This window comes from Coffea arabica, chromosome 3c (assembly GCF_036785885.1).
Source record: "Coffea arabica cultivar ET-39 chromosome 3c, Coffea Arabica ET-39 HiFi, whole genome shotgun sequence".
Classification (NCBI taxonomy): domain Eukaryota; kingdom Viridiplantae; phylum Streptophyta; class Magnoliopsida; order Gentianales; family Rubiaceae; genus Coffea; species Coffea arabica.
In genome coordinates, this window is record NC_092314.1 from 29,752,855 (window position 1) to 29,770,960 (window position 18,106).

General features: G+C 33.5%; 1 protein-coding gene across 1 annotated transcript; it reads right to left on the minus strand.

Moving 5' to 3' along the window:
• Positions 1-8,449: 8,449 nt before the first annotated feature.
• LOC140037902 (uncharacterized mitochondrial protein AtMg00810-like) lies at positions 8,450-9,256 on the minus strand. The gene has a single exon (XM_072083066.1). It carries the CDS (start codon positions 9,254-9,256, stop codon positions 8,450-8,452), a length of 807 nt encoding a protein of 268 aa, XP_071939167.1.
• Between the last annotated feature and the right edge of the window lie 8,850 nt (positions 9,257-18,106).

Consider the following 18,106-nt stretch of genomic DNA (forward strand, 5'->3'; position numbering starts at 1 on the left):
AATATACTAATATATACTAAAAATTATAATTAATATATAATATACTTTATACTCATAAAATATATTAGTATAATTATATAATGCATTATGTAAATATATATAATAATTATTTAATTAAATAAACAAATTCATTCTAAATTGTTTTTTTGGATAATTTCATAAACCAAATCGCGGTCACTTTCTGTAAAGTATCGCTTTCCCATAAAAGACTAGCTCTTTAGGGCTTTCCTCCATTATAAGAACAGAGTACCAATTTTTTCATAAATAAATTTATTTATCGAATAAAATAAAAATAAACTCGTTTTCCAATAAAACTTCAGCTCTTTATGGCTTTCCTCTATTATAAGAACAGAGTACCTATTTTTTCATAAACAAATTTATTTATCGGATAAAATAAAAATAAATCAATTCTCCAATAAAACACCAGCTCTTTATGGCTTTTCTCCATAAATTATCCATTTTCCCATTTTTCCATAAGCTAATTTAGGGGAGGTTTATGAAATTATCCCTTATAATATATATGTGTATATAATATCAATAAATTATATAATTATAATTATATTTATTATTATGAATATAAGGTTATATAATGATTAAATTTAATATCTAATATACATTATAATTATATAAAATATTAGTATAAGTAATATTTATATGTATTATATAATTATAATTATATATTTCTAATTGGAAGAGGGGGTTTACTCTCGAAGAAATTTGCAGTAGGAGCTTAGTCTTGGAAATTTGCAGAGGAAGTGAACACAACGTCATTTTCCACCTGATTTTGCTTCGATTAGCCACATTTACTTAACGGTCCGTTAAAGGTTGGTTAAATTGTCGTTTCAGGATGATATTTGGTCAAAAATTGTTAATTCAGACACCAAATGTGTCATGCCCAAAAGATGAGGGACGAAATGTGTCTTGTGCCCAAAGTTTGGGGATGAAAACCGTTATTTTCCCGAACTACGGCTACGATGTGCTTGGCAGTTTAAATGTGTAGATTCTGAGATTTAGAAGTATGTGATTTTGGGAGATGTCATTCTGGTGACGTACATGTTATGTGGTGTTGCATGGTTAATTTTGTCTATCAACATTTTGAGATGGTGATGGGCGGTAAGTAGACAGATCCTCCTTTACAAGAGGAAAGCAAATATTTTTCCGGAGTTTGGCCGTTCCAAGAGGAAGCGAATCATGACCGACATTTCCAATTCGCCCGTTCTCACGGTGAAGGACGATGTAACGTGGTACATTGATTCTGTTTTTTCTTCCCAAGACTAAGGAAAATATAATTAGCAAAAACAAACTGATAATCATAATAACTTAAAGGAGAAAAAAAAAACTAGGGAGTTTGTAAGTTAACTAAAAATGAACATTTTTGGCTTTTGTTTGGTTAACGCTTATGGTGATTTCTTGAAAAGATTTCTTGTGTGTACTTTTTTCCATTGCATATATTTTTACTTAAAATTTTATGCACTCATACATTGCATAAAACTCTATCAATAAATGCAATTGTATCTATTCCTCTCTTTCCATCCAAATCAATATTCCTGGTATCAAAATTTTATGAGAAATCTCTGTTAGTGCACAATTTTATCAGAAATTTCTGTTAGTGCACAATCTTGTAACGCAAAATTCTTCTTTCTTTTGCCCATTGTAAGCAAGGTGTTTGATCATACATCTATTTAAAAGTATACCACTAAATAATATGATTAAATTTTGTAGAAAGTATATAATGTAAGAGTTCCTCATTCTGAATGGTGTCAATTTCTAGAGACAAAAATCTTCGTTCCCTGTTTTAGCTTTTCCGTGGGATTAATCTTCATGTACACCAGTAGGCTGCAAACGAACCAAGTTGACTTCGAGCTGACTCGAGTCAAATTTGAGCTCAAAATATTAAATTTGTTAGACTCGCGAGCTCGAGTATATATATATTATTTTAATAGTAAAATTACATATATACTTAATATTTTATTATTTATTAAGACAAAATATTATTTTATTTATTTTTTAAAATTAAAATAATTATTTTTTATTTTTCAAGCTCGAGTTTTAAATTGTCCGCTCGTCGAGCTCGAGATCGAGTTCGTGTTCAATAAAACTAAGTCAAGAATCGGTTCGATTAGGGCAAAACTCGATTTAGCTCGGCTCTAAATCTGCGCTCTATGTGCAAATTTGAGAGTAAGATTTAAGTTGGGAATATTTGTCATGCGTACAAGCCGATGAATGTAACATTGTTAGTACATAAAATATTAATTCAAAAATTATAATATAATATTGGTATTGATTTCATTAGGAAAAAAATAAAGGGGGCTCACAGGTTCTTAGGTGTTAGTTTTTTCACAAAAGTAAAATTAATTTTTTTTTAATTTAGAAAATTGTCTAAATGAAATTATTGTATAAATGCGAGTATATGCATTCACATAATAAATTATATATAATGTAGGTGCATTGATCTATTGGAGAGCACCCATTAGGGAAAAAAAATCTAAAAATAAATATAGACAAACTTGCAATTCAATTAAATAACGTGGTCAGAGGCGTATTCATCAGATAACCCTCTAATTCAAATGGACTGGTGTGAAAGTCAATTCTTCAATTGCAAAATGGGTAACGTGATAATATTATTGTTATTGATTTTCAAAACATGACATGTAATTTGTGACATCTAAAAAGTATCATTACCAATAGGCAAATTAGTGATTAATACTAAATAGCTATACTAAGGTGTCCTTAAAAACCTGTTATTCTTGGAAGCACTAAATCAAATTTATTTCGAAAAATTTGTGTGATAGCCAAAAAATCACGAATTTGAAAGTCTGATAGAAGTTAGAACGTCCAATGCACGTTTGGAAACTACCAATTCGTGCATTAAAAGCATCACAGCACTGTTGTTTTGAATTTGACAGTGCAGTAAATTGAATGACTAACAGGGACTCATATGGCGTCGGCCGTGGTCAATTTATTATGGGGATACTTACTCCCATCAAGCTCCTGTACACTGTGCAGCAGCCTCGTCCATGGTCGCTCAAGCCTCAGCTTGATGTGTTCTTGGCTAGTAACCATGTGAGAGATACCTCTGACTTCAGAATTATTGGATGCTGTGGCCCTCTTTCCTTTAGCGTCTATACATAGAGGACAATTTTATTGCAGAGGTGAGTTTTCTTTGCTTGTCCTCATATCAGTTGATCAGTCTTGAAACTCATCAAAACAACCAATCTTGTTGAAATAATACAGGCGATGGACAATGTGAGTTTCCTAGAGTTGGTGTTCAAAAACAGAAGAACCTTTACTTTAGGACTTCGTCCAGGTGTGGACAATGCATTCATCACGTCACTGCTTGTAATTCTTAGTGAAATCAATAACTATTATCCGTACTACTGGTGAAAATTTCTTTTGTATTTCGTAATTCGGTGGAACGTGAGCCCTTCGGTGTGTGGAACATTTTCTGGTTCTTTTCGTAGCATTGAAAACCAAGATTTCTCCTTAGTTAATCGTAAAGAGACAGGTATTTTTCTTTCTTTAGCGATAGAAATTGACCTGAATGATTAATTACATGACTCTTGCCAAGACTAACGAAAAAGAGTCACCCTTGCTTGCGAACTATTAATATTCTAAATCAGTTTTTCATATATTTCAAATAAACCATTGTAGAGAAGTTAGAAGCAATTATGTTTCCACAAAGAAAATTGGGTTTTGTACAATGCCAGATAGTGGTGCAAAAAAGTTAATTATTACGTTGCAAAAACATTTTTGCGGCGCTTTTTTGATGCATGGACTACGCAGCATAGGAGTGGCCGTCTCAAAGAAGACGATAACATTTTACGTTGTAGAGCAAACAATTGCGGCACTTTTTTGAATTAAAAGGAAGAGCCACAAACGTATATATGTAGCAATTCTTGTATTTTTTTTTAAAAAAAGTATTGTGCTGCAAAATGTGTTTCCATTAATCCCAGCTTCTTGAAGGATTTTTGCGTTTTCCACCGAAACTTGCGTTCTGTGGCAATCTTTTGTTGAAGCTGCATATCAAACTCAAAATAGCAACCAAATTTCAAAAATTTTCAGCATCCATAAACTGCTTCAATACGAGTAAAGTTCATAGAACTCGTAAAATTGCTTTAATACAAGTCAACTTTAAATATTCATAATAAATAGGGTCATATAATGCTCGAATATAAGTTAACTCATAAAATCATAATAACATATTAATAGCAAACATATTGAACTAAATCAACTGCTGTTGACCTTGGTCGATCAATCCTTGGTTTTGATGATTAACAAACCAAAATGTAGATTTGGGCTAATGTTTTTATGTGAGCAATTTGTTAGAACAGATTCTTGTGGCACAAAAGAAAAAACAAAAATAGGGCACTCATGTCGGACGTCCGAAAGGAAGCTATCGGACGTCCGAAAGGATGAAGAACATCAAGAAGGAAACTCTGTCGGACGCTCGTGAGGAAGCATCGGACGTCCGAGAAATTTCGCAAAGATTTGATGACTCTCTGACAACGTTCGGACGCAGGGTTCGGACGTCCGACAGGTGATTTGGACGCAGGGTTCGGACGTCCGACAGGTGATTTGGACGCAGGGTTCGGACGTCCGACAGGTGGTTCGGACGTCCGACAGGCCAACGGCTAGTTTTGACAGCATTTAATATTTGACCGTTGTAGAGTCTTTTGGAGCCATTTCTCACCTTCTATAAAAACCCCAAAGCACAAGAAGACAAGAGACTTTTGCCAACACAAAATACAAGCTTACAAGTGAGATTTTTGAGTAGAAAGATTCTTTGTTGGTTGTATAAGGGGTTGGGGAAGTTGGGTTGTGAGGTTGCTCAAGTGAAGGTTACTCTCTTGGAGGAGTAAAACCTTGGTGAAGGTGAACCTATCACTTGAAGTGGTAAAACCTTGGTGAAGGTTGCCTCATTTATATAAAATAGTTCTTAATTGGATGAGTGATCTTTCAAGTGTAGGTTGTTGAGGGTTAACTAGAATAGTTGTAAAACTCCTTGGCTCAACCAAAGAGTGTTTGGGGTGAGGAAGGAGTGAGACTTCACTTGTACATCTTGGTTAGCATCGCCATCTATTGAAGAGGCTATTGGATTGATATTTGGTTTGCATTTCTTATCTTTTTTCTTTAATTAAGTTTTCTTTATTGTGCTTAAATTTGATATATCTTTGTGCATCATTGTGAAATTGTTTGTACTCATTGGGTTGCACCGGGCCTTACAATTGGTATCAGAGCTTGGTCTCTTTTGATCAAGCTTAACCCCTTAGAGTAAAGATCATGACAACCATAAAAGTTTCTTTTTTAGAAGGGCAATCTATTGATAGACCACCTATGTTTAATGGTTCTCATTTTAGTATGTGGAAACAAAGAATGATGATTTTCTTACAATCCGTTTATATTGAATTATGGTATGTGGTAGAAGATGGTCCTTATGAAGCCAGAATAATTGACTCTACCACTAATTTGAGTAGATTAAAGACTAGACAAGAATTGAATGAAAAAGACAAGAGATACCTTTCTTTGAATGCCAAGGTCATGCGTATATTGTACAATGCATTAGATGTAAATGAATCTAGTAGGATTAAAGGTTGTAAATCAGCTAAAGATATTTGGGATAAATTGTGTGTATTTCATGAAGGTAACCAAGATATTAAAGAACAAAAGAAATCTTTGCTTGTTTCTCAATATGAATTTTTCAAAATGCATCCTCTTGAAAATGTTGATAAGATGTGTAGTAGATTTTGTGACATTATTGAAGATCTTAAATTGCTTGGAAAAGAATATTCTTTGGGTGAGAAAAATAGAAAGATTTTGAATGCCTTGCCAAAAGAATGGGAAAACAAAATAAATGCTATAGAAGAGGCAAAGGATTTAAATTTTATGTCCATTGAATCTCTTGTGAATTCCCTAACCTCTTATGAATTAAAGCTGAAATTCAAAGTGCAAGAGGAAGAAAATGCAAGAATGTATAAGAGAGGCATAGCTTTTAAAGCATCTCAAGTGAGGGATAACCCATCCTTCATGGATAATGAAAACATGGAAGTGGACAATGATATAACTCCTCATATCAAAAGTTTCAAGAAGATCTTCAACAAGAGAAGTTCAAAAGGAGATTGCAAAATTACATGGGATGAATGCAATTCAAAAAGAGAAAAAGAAGAGTTGGCACAAATGGCACTAATGGCCGTTGGAGAAGATGAGGTAAGTTCTTATCACTCTTCTTGTGATGAAGATAATGAAGATGATGATGTGAAAATTCTTATGATTAAAATGCATAAAAGTTTGAGAAAATCTTATGCTAAAAATAATGATTTGAAAACAAAAATAAATGATTTGTTGGAAGAAAACTCCAAACTTTTTCAAGAAAACAAATGTTTGAGAATGGAAAATGATGATTTAAAAAATCAAAAAAGTGTTTTTGATTGCAAAAATAATTTGAAAAGGAAGTTGGAAGAGAAAACAAAGTTTTATGAAAAAATGTTGGAGGAACGAAATTTGTTAAAGAAAAGAATTAATGACTTGAACGAGTTTCTCCAAAATGAAAAACAAAAGTTTTCTCAAACAAAAGAAAGCAAATCTTTTCAAGGCACAAATAAGTTTGCTATGATAAGAAGTAAGAAAATTAGTTGCATTAAATCCACCTATGTGCAAAATACTTCTATCATGTGTCACTTTTGTTGCAAATTTGGACATATGCAAAATGATTGCTATGTAAAGAAAAATATGAGAAAATGCATGAAATCCATGTGGATTGCTAGATCATGTCGTATTAACTCCCAAGGACCCTATAAAGAAAGGATACCAAATGAAATTTCTCATATTTAGGTACATCATGAAGATTTGATCCAAGAAGTGCTAAATGGTTGTAAGTATATTTGAAAATTTTGATATTCAATATGGTCTTGATTTGAAAAATAAAGGGGGAATTTGTTTTTTTGATTGATGCCAAAAAGGGGAGTAGGATTTATTGAAATTTCTTTGTATGTTGGCACTTTCTAAGGGGGAGCTTTATTTGAACTTATTTGATAAAAGAAATCTTCATTTTGTTTGTCATCATCAAAAAGGGGGAGATTGTTGATCTTGGTCGATCAATCCTTGGTTTTGATGATTAACAAACCAAAATGTAGATTTGGGCTAATGTTTTTATGTGAGCAATTTGTTAGAACAGATTCTTGTGGCACAAAAGAAGAAACAAAAACAGGGCACTGATGTCGGACGTCCGAAAGGAATCTATCGGACGTCCGAAAGGATGAAGAACATCAAGAAGGAAACTCTGTCGGACGCTCTTGAGGAAACATCAGACGTCCGAGAAATTTCGCAAAGATTTGATGATTCTCTAACAATGTTCGGACGCAGGGTTCGGACGTCCGATAGGTGGTTTGGACGCAGGGTTCGGACGTCCGACAGGTGGTTCGGACGTCCGACAGGCTAACGGCTAGTTTTGACAGCATTTAATATTTGACAGTTGGAGAGCCTTTTGGAGCCATTTCTCACCTTCTATAAAAACCCCAAAGCACAAGAAAACAAGAGACTTTTGCCAACACAAAATACAAGCTTACAAGTGAGATTTTTGAGTAGAAAGATTCTTTGTTGGTTGTATAAGGGGTTGGGGAAGTTGGGTTGTGAGGTTGCTCAAGTGAAGGTTACTCTCTAGGAGGAGTAAAACCTTGGTGAAGGTGAACCTATCACTTGAAGTGGTAAAACCTTGGTGAAGGTTGCCTCATTTGTATAAAATAGTTCTTAATTGGGTGAGTGATCTTTCAAGTGTAGGTTGTTGAGGGTTAACTAGAATAGTTGTAAAACTCCTTGGCTCAACCAAAGAGTGTTTGGGGTGAGGAAGGAGTGAGACTTCACTTGTACATCTTGGTTAGCATCGCCATCTATTGAAGAGGCTATTGGATTGATATTTGGTTTGCATTTCTTATCTTTTTTCTTTAATTAAGTTTTCTTTATTGTGCTTAAATTTGATATATCTTTGTGCATCATTGTGAAATTGTTTGTACTCATTGGGTTGCACCGGGCCTTACAACTGCCAATCCTTACAATAGACTTGATAAAGTAGAGAGTGATAGAGAAGAGGAAATGAAAAAATGTTGTATTAGATAAATTGTGTGTTTACAAGTACATGATGTGCCTTATATAGGTATGGTAAGATATGATAAATGTAATAGTTGTGGTAGTTAATAAATGTTGTAAATACATATGGTTGGTGGATGGTAGAATACACTAGATGCAACATAGAAAACTCTAGAAATATGAGTTAGTTGGTAGCTATATTTACATTTAACATCCCCCCTCAAACTCAAGGTGGTAAAGTGGAGATCAACCTGAGTTTGGGAACGAGAATATGAAACTGTCTTGGTGAATGGGATTTTGTGAAAAGATCCGCAATTTAATTTGCAGACACCACAGGTACCAGAGAAAGAGTTTGTTGCATGAGATGGTGCTAAACAAAATGGTAGTTAATCTCTATGTGTTTCATCCTTTTATGGAAGACGTCATTATGAGCGATTTGAACAGCACTCTTATTATCACAATAGATAGGAGTACTAGCAGAGAATGGAACACCAATGTCATGAAGGAGCCAGTGCAACCATAGAAGCTCAGCAGTAGTATCAGCAAGGGCACAATACTCCGACTCTGAGCTAGATTGAGAAACAACTGATTGCTTCCTCCTTCGCCAAGAGATAAGGGAATCTCCAAGAAAGAAACAGTAACTTGTTGTAGAGCAATGGTCAGTAGGATCATCAGCCCAATCAATATCAGAATATGAGCGTAACTCTAGAGAAGAAGATAAGAAAAAATGCAATCCACGATAGATGGTTCCTTTCACATAGTGCAAGATTTGAAGAACTACAACATAGTGAGTGGAACGTAGACTTGACATGAATTGGCTCACCAAGTGTACAACATAAGATATATCTGGTGGAGTGATAGTTAAGTAGACTAGACTCCCGACTAACTGACGATACTGAGTAGGGTCACTTAAAAGTTCTCCATCATTTGGACATAACTTGATATTAGTTTCAAGTGGAGTGTCAATAGTTTTGGAATTTATTATACCAGCATGAGAGAGAAGATCTGATGCATACTTGGTTTGGGATAAATAGTAACCCATAGAGGACTTGAAGACCTCAAAACCAAGAAAGTATGAGACTGTCCACAAATTCTTCATCTCAAATTGTGTGCTACGGAATTCCTTTAAGGTTTGAATTCCTACTCTGTCGTCACCAGTGATTAGCATATCATCCATATAGAGAAGAAGCAGACTAATTCCAGATGAAGATTTTTTGATGAATAATGCGGAATCATATGAGCTGCTAGAAAAGCCAATTTTCCAAGGGTGCCGCCAAATTTTGAATATCAGGCTCGAGGAGCCTGTTTAAGCCCATAGAATGCTTTCTTCAGACGACAGACTTTGTTTGGATGATGATCATAGTCAGGAGGAGGAGACATGTATACTTCCTCAGAAAGATCACCATTGAGAAAAACATTTTTGACATCCATTTGAAAAATATCCCATTGATGAACAATAGCAATAGCAAGCAAGAATCTTACAGATGTGATATGGGCCACAGGAGCAAAAGTTTCTTCATAATCAATCCCATGTTCTTGGGTGAATCCTTTTGTAACCAAACGAGCTTTGTAGCGTTCGACAGAACCATCAAAACTAGTCTTGATTTTGTACACCCATTTGCATCCAACTGCAAACTTTCTTGGAGATAGATCAACCAATTCCCATGTATGTGTTTGAGTGAGAGCCTACAATTTCTCAGCCATTGCTTTCTACCAAATGGAACTAGAACAAGCCTCTCGATACGTTTGGGGCTCATATAGGGTAGCAAGGGTAGGATAATAATGGTAATCTTTTAAATAAGATAGAGCAACTCTTACTCTGGTTGGCCGACGAGTAGTTAAAGGTGGTGATGATGAAGATTCTACAAAATCTATAGCCTGATCAGCATGGTTAGAAGGGTCATTAGGAGGCTCGGCAGATGAGCTGTCAATACCTGCATCAGATGACTTTTCTTCTGGAAACAGATCTATAAGATTATTAGTAAAAAAAACATGGAGAATTAGATAAGATATGAAATGTAGACATACATGAAAAAGATTTATGCTCCCAAAAGAGAACATGACAAGAGACTCTAAGATGTTTAGCTATAGAATCATAACATCTATACCTCTTGTGTTGAATTCCATAATCTAATAAACAACAGAGTCAGGATCGAGGTTCAAGTTTTGTTCGTTCACGTGGTTGAAGCAGAATGAAACAAGCACTAATGCAGATTCAAATCTCCAAACTCCCACTCTTGAAGAAACAACTTGCACAGGCGGTGGAAGGATCTATCTTGATCAGGTTATGAAACAAAGTTGATGGAAAAAATCTCGATCCTTCTAACCCGTGAAGGTATGAACCTTGAATTTAATTACAACCCATGACTTAACAAGATACTGAACCAAGATTTGTTGGTAGAACGGCGCTACAATTCAATGTGGTCTTGAATTGATAAGCCAAAACTACCAACAAATCTTGGTTCGCTATCTTGTTAAGTTATAGGTCGTGGTTAAATTCAAAGTTCATACCTTCCCGTGTTAGAAGGGTTGAGATTTTTTTCATCAATTTTGTTTCATAACCTGATCAAGATAGATCCTTCCACTACCTGCACAATTCATTTCTTCAAAAGCAGGAGTTTGGAGATTCAAGTTCGCATCAGTTGGTATTAACGTTTTAGCTCTTGATCCAGATTTATATCCTTTTCTTTTTCTTGTTTTCCTCTTTGTTCTTCTACCAAACCCTACCAATTCAAAAAGAAAAACTTTGTTCATCGTTCTAGGGTTTGAATTTTGTGTGATCATCTTTGTTATCCTTTGTTCAATTTGTTTCTCGTTAAGTCATCTTTGTTTGTGTTTTATTGAGTCCAAAAAAAATTGGTGCTGTAACATCATTACTATTCATCGGTACTGTAGCATCGTTACTGTTCATTTGAAATAAAAAAATTTTTTATACCTTGTGTTTGTCTCTTTTTGTACCAAAACTTGTAGTTTGTTGGTGTTTCTCGAAATTCTTGGATTGTATTGTTGTGATTCTTAAAAACCTTGAATCAAAATTTTCAAAATCTTATGATTCTTGAAACCCTAGTTCATCTTCTTAAACTTGGAATTGCGGCTGTTCTTGTTTCTTGATTTGAATTGAAAGAAAAAAAGGAGAAAAAAATTGATCCCTAAAAAAAAAAAGAAGAACCAAGTTCTTGAAGGGATCTTAGTCTTGAATTTGGAAACAAGAAAATAGTCTTGAATTTGGAAGTCTAATTTGACTTGGATTGTTGCCAAAATCTAGTCACATAAATCCTTGTCCAATTTGGTTTGTTAAGCTGCTTGACACACTTAAGAAAGCTCCTTAAAAAAACTTCTTGCTTTCCAAAAGTAAATCCAAGAATCAATTGATCTGAGCTTCCAAATTCTAGCCAAGTACAATTGGGTAGTCTCTAAGTTTCTAAATTTCTGCCGAGTCTCTGTTTTATTAATTGTAGCCATTTGTTTCTTCTGTTCTTGTATAACTTCTTCCATCTTTGAGTCATTTTTTGAATTTATTTGAGTCAAGTCTAATCAACTCCTAACCATTTGTCTTAAAAATCCTAGCCATTGCCACTGTGTTGATTAAATTGTTAAGTCAAAACTTGAACAAAAGAGACACGACTCACTTTGTATTAAGGGACGTTCCCAAAGAACAAAAAAAGAGAAACTCTCAAATTTTATTCATAATCTCCTTACTTTGAAAAGTTACATAAAGTTGGCTATTTATAGTCTTATATGACTCAAAAAACCTACTCAAACTTGAAAACAATTGAACTACTTTCCTAACCCTGACTCGACTAGAATAGAAAACTAACTAACTCAAATTGTTTCAATAATGGTTCACTTGACCTATAGCCATTTATTCAACCAAACTAACAACTTAATTAACTAATTAACCACCTAATATTTGCTGAAAATAAGAAACACAAATCACTGAAATTTTCCAAGCAAACGACACATAATAGTTATAAGCTAAAATAATGACAGAATATGGAGAGCTACTCTAAACTAAGGAAGGGATCCCGATTTGTTGAGATTCAAAGGATCAACCACTCTTTTATCTTGAATCATCTTTAGAATTTAACGCTATTGATCACATGTTCATATCAAGCACAACCAAAAACTTTGAGAGCTTGATAATTTGGACGTGTGCCATATAAACGCTCATAGGGAGACTGATTTTGGATTGCATTTTTATTCATTTTAAGTTTCATTTATTTTATTTAATTTTTTATGATTATTTGAGAGGCATTAAAATGCCAAATTGTAATAGATAGGTGCTATTTAGCTAGCTTATATAATAGATAGGTTTTAATTTTTGCTAAACATGTATTTAGTTAGATAAATGTAATAGTTAGGTTATTATTTTTAAAGTTCCCCCCTTAGATTGTAATTAGGGCCCCGAATGTAATAGTTAGACTTTTATTTGCGTTTATTTGTTTGTGTGCTTGCATGCTTGTATGTTTACGTGTTTATTCGTTTTCATTAGGATTTTGCATCTAGATGTTATGTTTATGTGTTATGTGTTCTATGTGCTTTATGTGTTTACTTGCTTTAATTATGTTTATATGATTTATTTAGTTATATTAAATGCAAGACGTTACCACAGTAGTCCAATGCTAGTTGTGGCATTTTCCCTCGATTTTTCGCTAGTCCAACGCTAGTGAAGACTTGAAGAAATGAGGTAGACCAATGCTAGACCATTTAGGCCCTTTTTGCGCTAAAATTCATACTTTGCGTGACATTCATCGCATTTCATACATATTTTTCATTTTTAAGATATTTTCTCATCTTGCAAGATATCTCTTATATATTACCTCCCTTATTCCTATGTGTGCAAAACATGACATTTAAACTTGCATTCCATTTAGGAAATTAGAAATATGTAAGTTCATTTACATGATTAGGTAGAAGATGTAGACACCAAAAATTTCAATTTTATTTAATTCAATTTTAGCTTTATTTATTATTTATTTTTATAAGTTTGTAAAATGATAGTTAGTATTTATTTTTTCTTATTTTTATAAATTAGGTTCATTATTTTTCTTTTTAAGATAGTTTTGCATTAAATTTCTAGGAAAATTCTCACAAAAATTTAAAAATTTGTTTTTAATCCTTTTAAGATTTAATTTCTTTAAAATAAATGAAAATTTTGCAATACAATTTCAACTAGGAAGTAACATTTTTGTTTACTTAAATTGATTTTGAAAAACATAAAATAAATAAATAAATAAACAAAAGAGGATAGACGGAGGCCATGCACAATAGCTAGGTAGGGTGAATGCAAATGAAACAAGTGTCTCTATTTTTCTTTTGACACCACAACCTTCAAAGGATAGGTGGCTATGACATTTGGAGGCTTAGAAAAATTCTAGAAAAAAAAAAAGAGGGAAAGCTGGCAAAGGGTGAGGCCATGGGCAACAGAAAAAACTTGGAGAGGCTACGGGACAAAAGCAAAAAAAGGAAGGAAAAGAAAGCTAAGGGGGGAGGAAGTTAGAGAAATTTCCAATTTTGTGATGAATTTTAAAAAAATTCTACAAAAGGGGTGATTTTGGCGAAGGAATCCGTCGGGGGGTCTTCGCATTGGCGGAATGCGAGCTCAATAGAGCCCAGAAAATATAAATAAAATTTTTGTGCTTATTTTTTTTCGGAGGCAGAGATTTTTTTGTATTAAAACAAAATGTTTAAAGATCTCGCATTCGCATTCATATTCCTTAAAAAAAAAAAAATTTCGGAGGTCAATAGAGCTCGCATTCGCGGAATGCGAGCTCAATAGAGCTCTCACACTAAGTATAATTTAATTTTTTTTCCTTTTTTTTTGGGAGCTAGAGAATTTTTTCCAGAAAATAGTAAGAGCTAAATGCGAGCTCCTAAATGTTTTTTTTTTTAAAATTTTTCAAATAGCTCGCATTTGATAAATATGACCTCCAAAAATTGTATTTAATTTTTTGTTAGATTTCGCATTTATAAGTATGACTTTCAGAAAATTAAATTCAAACTTGCTAGAAAAAAAATTTAAAATGAAATTTACGAGCTCAAAAAAATGTAAAATTAAATGTAAATGTTGTTTGTTTTTGTAGAATTTGCCTTTACTAAAATGCTGTCGGTAGTAAAATCTTATTTTAAAATCTCTACTAAAATCTTATATTTCAGAGAAATGTTAGAGAAATTTTATTTAAAAATCTGTAATTAGCAGAGGAATAATTTTTTTTTTATTTTAAAACTTGCACATGCCTAAAGTCATCAAATATGTGCTCTAAAAAAAATCATATTCACAATAATCTTTTTAATATAATTTACTATACATGCATATTTCTTTTATATTAAAAAAAATTGGTAATTGTACGGTTGGAAATACGTTATTTTATTATAATACATTTAAATGGTGGAAAAAGTACACATGCATAGTTCTTTCTGTTTCATAGATCAATGCAAAAATAGAATGAAATTGTTAACATGTAAGGTGTTGACTATATTTTATGAATAAAATACTAACTTTTTTTCCTTTTTTATCAAATAAATTTTTTTTATCAAATTCTAATTTTCCTTTGTTATTAATGAATCGTATTTATTTGTTGACACCGATGAATATTAGTTATAAGAATCTAATAATTAATAGGCATTACTATCTGTTACAATTTCAACTGTAATTTTAGAAATTCCATAACGCAATGTTATTTAAAAAAATTATATAAGTTATTTTTATGAAGTGCATGTTATTTGTTTGGTAGTTGAAAAGGTAAAGAAAAAAAATTAAATCAAATATCTAGCGATTAAATCTTGCGTGTTTTACCTTTTACAATTATTGGCAGGATTACTATTTTGATTAAAAATATAAAGCGATAATCAAGGCAAATTTATTGTCATGCAAAAATCCTAAAACCCTAAGTGTTAAAGCCGTAAAACACTAAATCGTAAATCTTAGAAACCAAAACCTTGTAAACCCTAAAACATTAAATCAAGGTTGTTGGGTTTATTAAAATCCATTAAAAAATATTTTTGCGGCACGATAGGATTACTATTTTAATTAAAAATCTAAAGTCCTAATCAAGGCACACTATTGTCAAACTAAAATCCTACAACCCTAAACCCGAAAGTGCTATTCTCCTAAAACACTAAATCTTGATCTCTAAAACCCTAAAACCCTGAATCTTAAAAGCCTCAAACCCTGAGTGCTATCTCTAATGTAGTCAGTAGCTGATATTATAATTTATGTTTTTTCCATCGACATTTATAAAAAACTAGTTATAAGAGATATCTTATTTAAAAACTTATTATTAGTTGAGGAATATATCCGTTTCTTTTTAAAACTTGCATGAGTTTGAAGTTCGCAAATATGAGCTCTCACAAAATTATATTCAATTTAATTCTTTTTATATAAATAACTGTACATGCATAGAGACAGATTACGGTTGGAAATACCTAATTTTATTATAATACAATTATTTTAACGAAATAACTACACAGCTTGCTTCTTTATTTTCAAGGTCAATATAAAATAAAATTAAATTGTTAATAAGTTAGGGCTTAATTTTCATGAACAAAATTGGAATCTTATTTTTAACTTGCCCATATGAGAATATTAAAGTTTGTTCCCTATATTTAATGGGGAAACTATGAATAACAAAAGGTAAAAAATAACAATATATAAATATATTATAGATAGTATGTTTAATTTTTTTTTTGTGAAGTTCCGACATGTAACTAACTTACCGTGTATGAACTAGAGGAGAGGTTAGTATAGTTTACCTTTTTTATATTTATTCTGTTCATGGGAAAAAGAGTATTTCTTTGTAATTTTATCATATATTTTTGGTTTTGTTTAAAAGAGTACTCATATAAAGTGAGAAATAAGATACGTGTAATGGCATTATTCCACTCATATTCGTGAAATTTTAGAATATATACAAAATGTCACCAAAAAAGTATGTAATCCATAAGTTAGGTTATTTATACAATAACGATATAAGTAGCATGCCATCAATGCTGCCCAAGTTTTCCATGAGTACCACATGTTGTTGGTTTGGGTATTCTTTGGCTTCGACGTGGTTGGTTTGGCACTACTGTATGGACTTGAGTAATATGTGTCAACAGTGTAGCATCTTGAATTTGAGTGCTTGTGCCTTCACCTCCTTCACATTGCTTAGAAGTATGCTGATATGTGTCCCTATAGGGCGTAAACTCTGGAAAAGTCACAGGGGGTCTAGAATGCCCAATCGATACACCTCTCTCATGCATGATTTCGGTTTGAGGTGTGACAAAAGTAGATGTGCCAGCTTGGTCCTCAATAGCCAGCGAACCTCCATGGAATCCAGTTTGTATGGCGGGTTCTGGTGATCGGAGTCTACGACGTCGTCCACCACCATGCTGACTTTCGTGGGTATTTCTAGGAGCTCGTTGAACACGACACGGATCAGCATATAGTGGAATCTCCTGTGGTACTTGTGGAGAGCGAAATGCAAGTCGGTGTGACTCTGCTACATGATGCAAAGATGTGGATGTAAAGTCCCTCAACTGTTGAAAATATCTGTTGTGTTGTTCATCACTAACTGCAAGAGAGTCCTGTGCCATGAAATACATGCGAGACATGGCATCGCTCTGGAGAAACAAATATAAGAATAAGAATGAGATACTGTGGTAAAAAATAGTTAAAAAAGTGAGCAAACTCAAAGTGATTATTAAAAGTGGGTTGAAAATGAACTTACAAGATATTGTGCCCTAACGCTATCACCCTGAAAGCCCTCTGGGAAAGCGAAAAATCGACTTGGATTTGAAATATAAATCACCGTCCGCTCCCGATACCACTAAACATACTCATTCGATGGATATGTAGTATCTTCAATTACAGTGCCATCTTATACATGCACACGTCGATCAGTCCAAATATCAATATATTGTCTATGCATGGTGCTCCAGTCTTGATTCGCCCTACCACGACGATCTAGAGAATGTAGAGCTGCCTGATTATCTGTCAATCTCATATCAGGCAGGGACTGATGAAACCCAAACTGCCGCATAACTCGATGAAGGAGGTGCGGCTCAACTATATCCCAGCAAATAAGATACGTTATGGACCTCCAAATGTCCCGACCTGTAGTATAATATGCAAGAAGAGAGGCGAGAACGTCCTCCGAATATGGTTGCCATATAAACTGAAAAAAATATAAAATCAAAGTTGTTTCATTTTTTCTATTAAGAAATAATAAAACTTCCCAATATTCAAATTGGACAATTTCATGAAAAAAGTGCTAGTCTCCGGTCAATTAAAAAATTTTTGAATTTCTAAAACAATTTCGGCAGAATCTCCCATATAACTGGAGGTTAACTCCCTGCCAACAAACTCAATTTCCATTCACAAAATGCAATCTGACAAACTTATGTTTTCAGTTGACAAGAAATATTACGACAAGACTACTGGCACAACTTTTTAAATATTTCTATTGTCCGGACATATGTACAATACCTCTTCAGGACGCAGGCCTGTCAATTGATCTCGGAATGTGGGCACAACATGCCTAACAACTCTGTGTACGTCCAAGTCATTATTCCACCTATATTTAATAAAGTAGGAACCTGTTTAGGACAAATTAAAGTTGTTTCGATAACAAATGCCATTAAAACAACCGAAATAAGGGCGAAACGCGCATCTAGCTCCATATGGACCAGGGTAATGCTCCAACGGCGCGATTCGGTCCGGACGCATGGTTGGTATGTATTCCCAAATTCAGAGCTGTTAGAAAATTAGAATCAATGTTAAAATTGCAAAATGATAATATGCAAAAAACCCAAAACATATCATTATTGGGTGCAATGTACCTGTAGCAAAACTAATTGACCGGCAATAGCCGATTTGGCAGGATTCGTGGCATCACAAAGTGATCGATAGAGAGTCGCCAAACACGCACTACCCCAACTATATTGCCCAACAGTTTCCAAATCCCGCAGTAATGGAAGATACAACAAAGGGACTTTGTTGCCGGACTTATCGGACAATAAATGTCCACCTAATATTAATAAGAGGTAG

Bases quoted from the DNA above. Each gene is read 5' to 3' on its own strand.
- LOC140037902 (XM_072083066.1), bottom strand. From the start codon at position 9,256: ATGGATGATATGCTAATCACTGGTGACGACAGAGTAGGAATTCAAACC.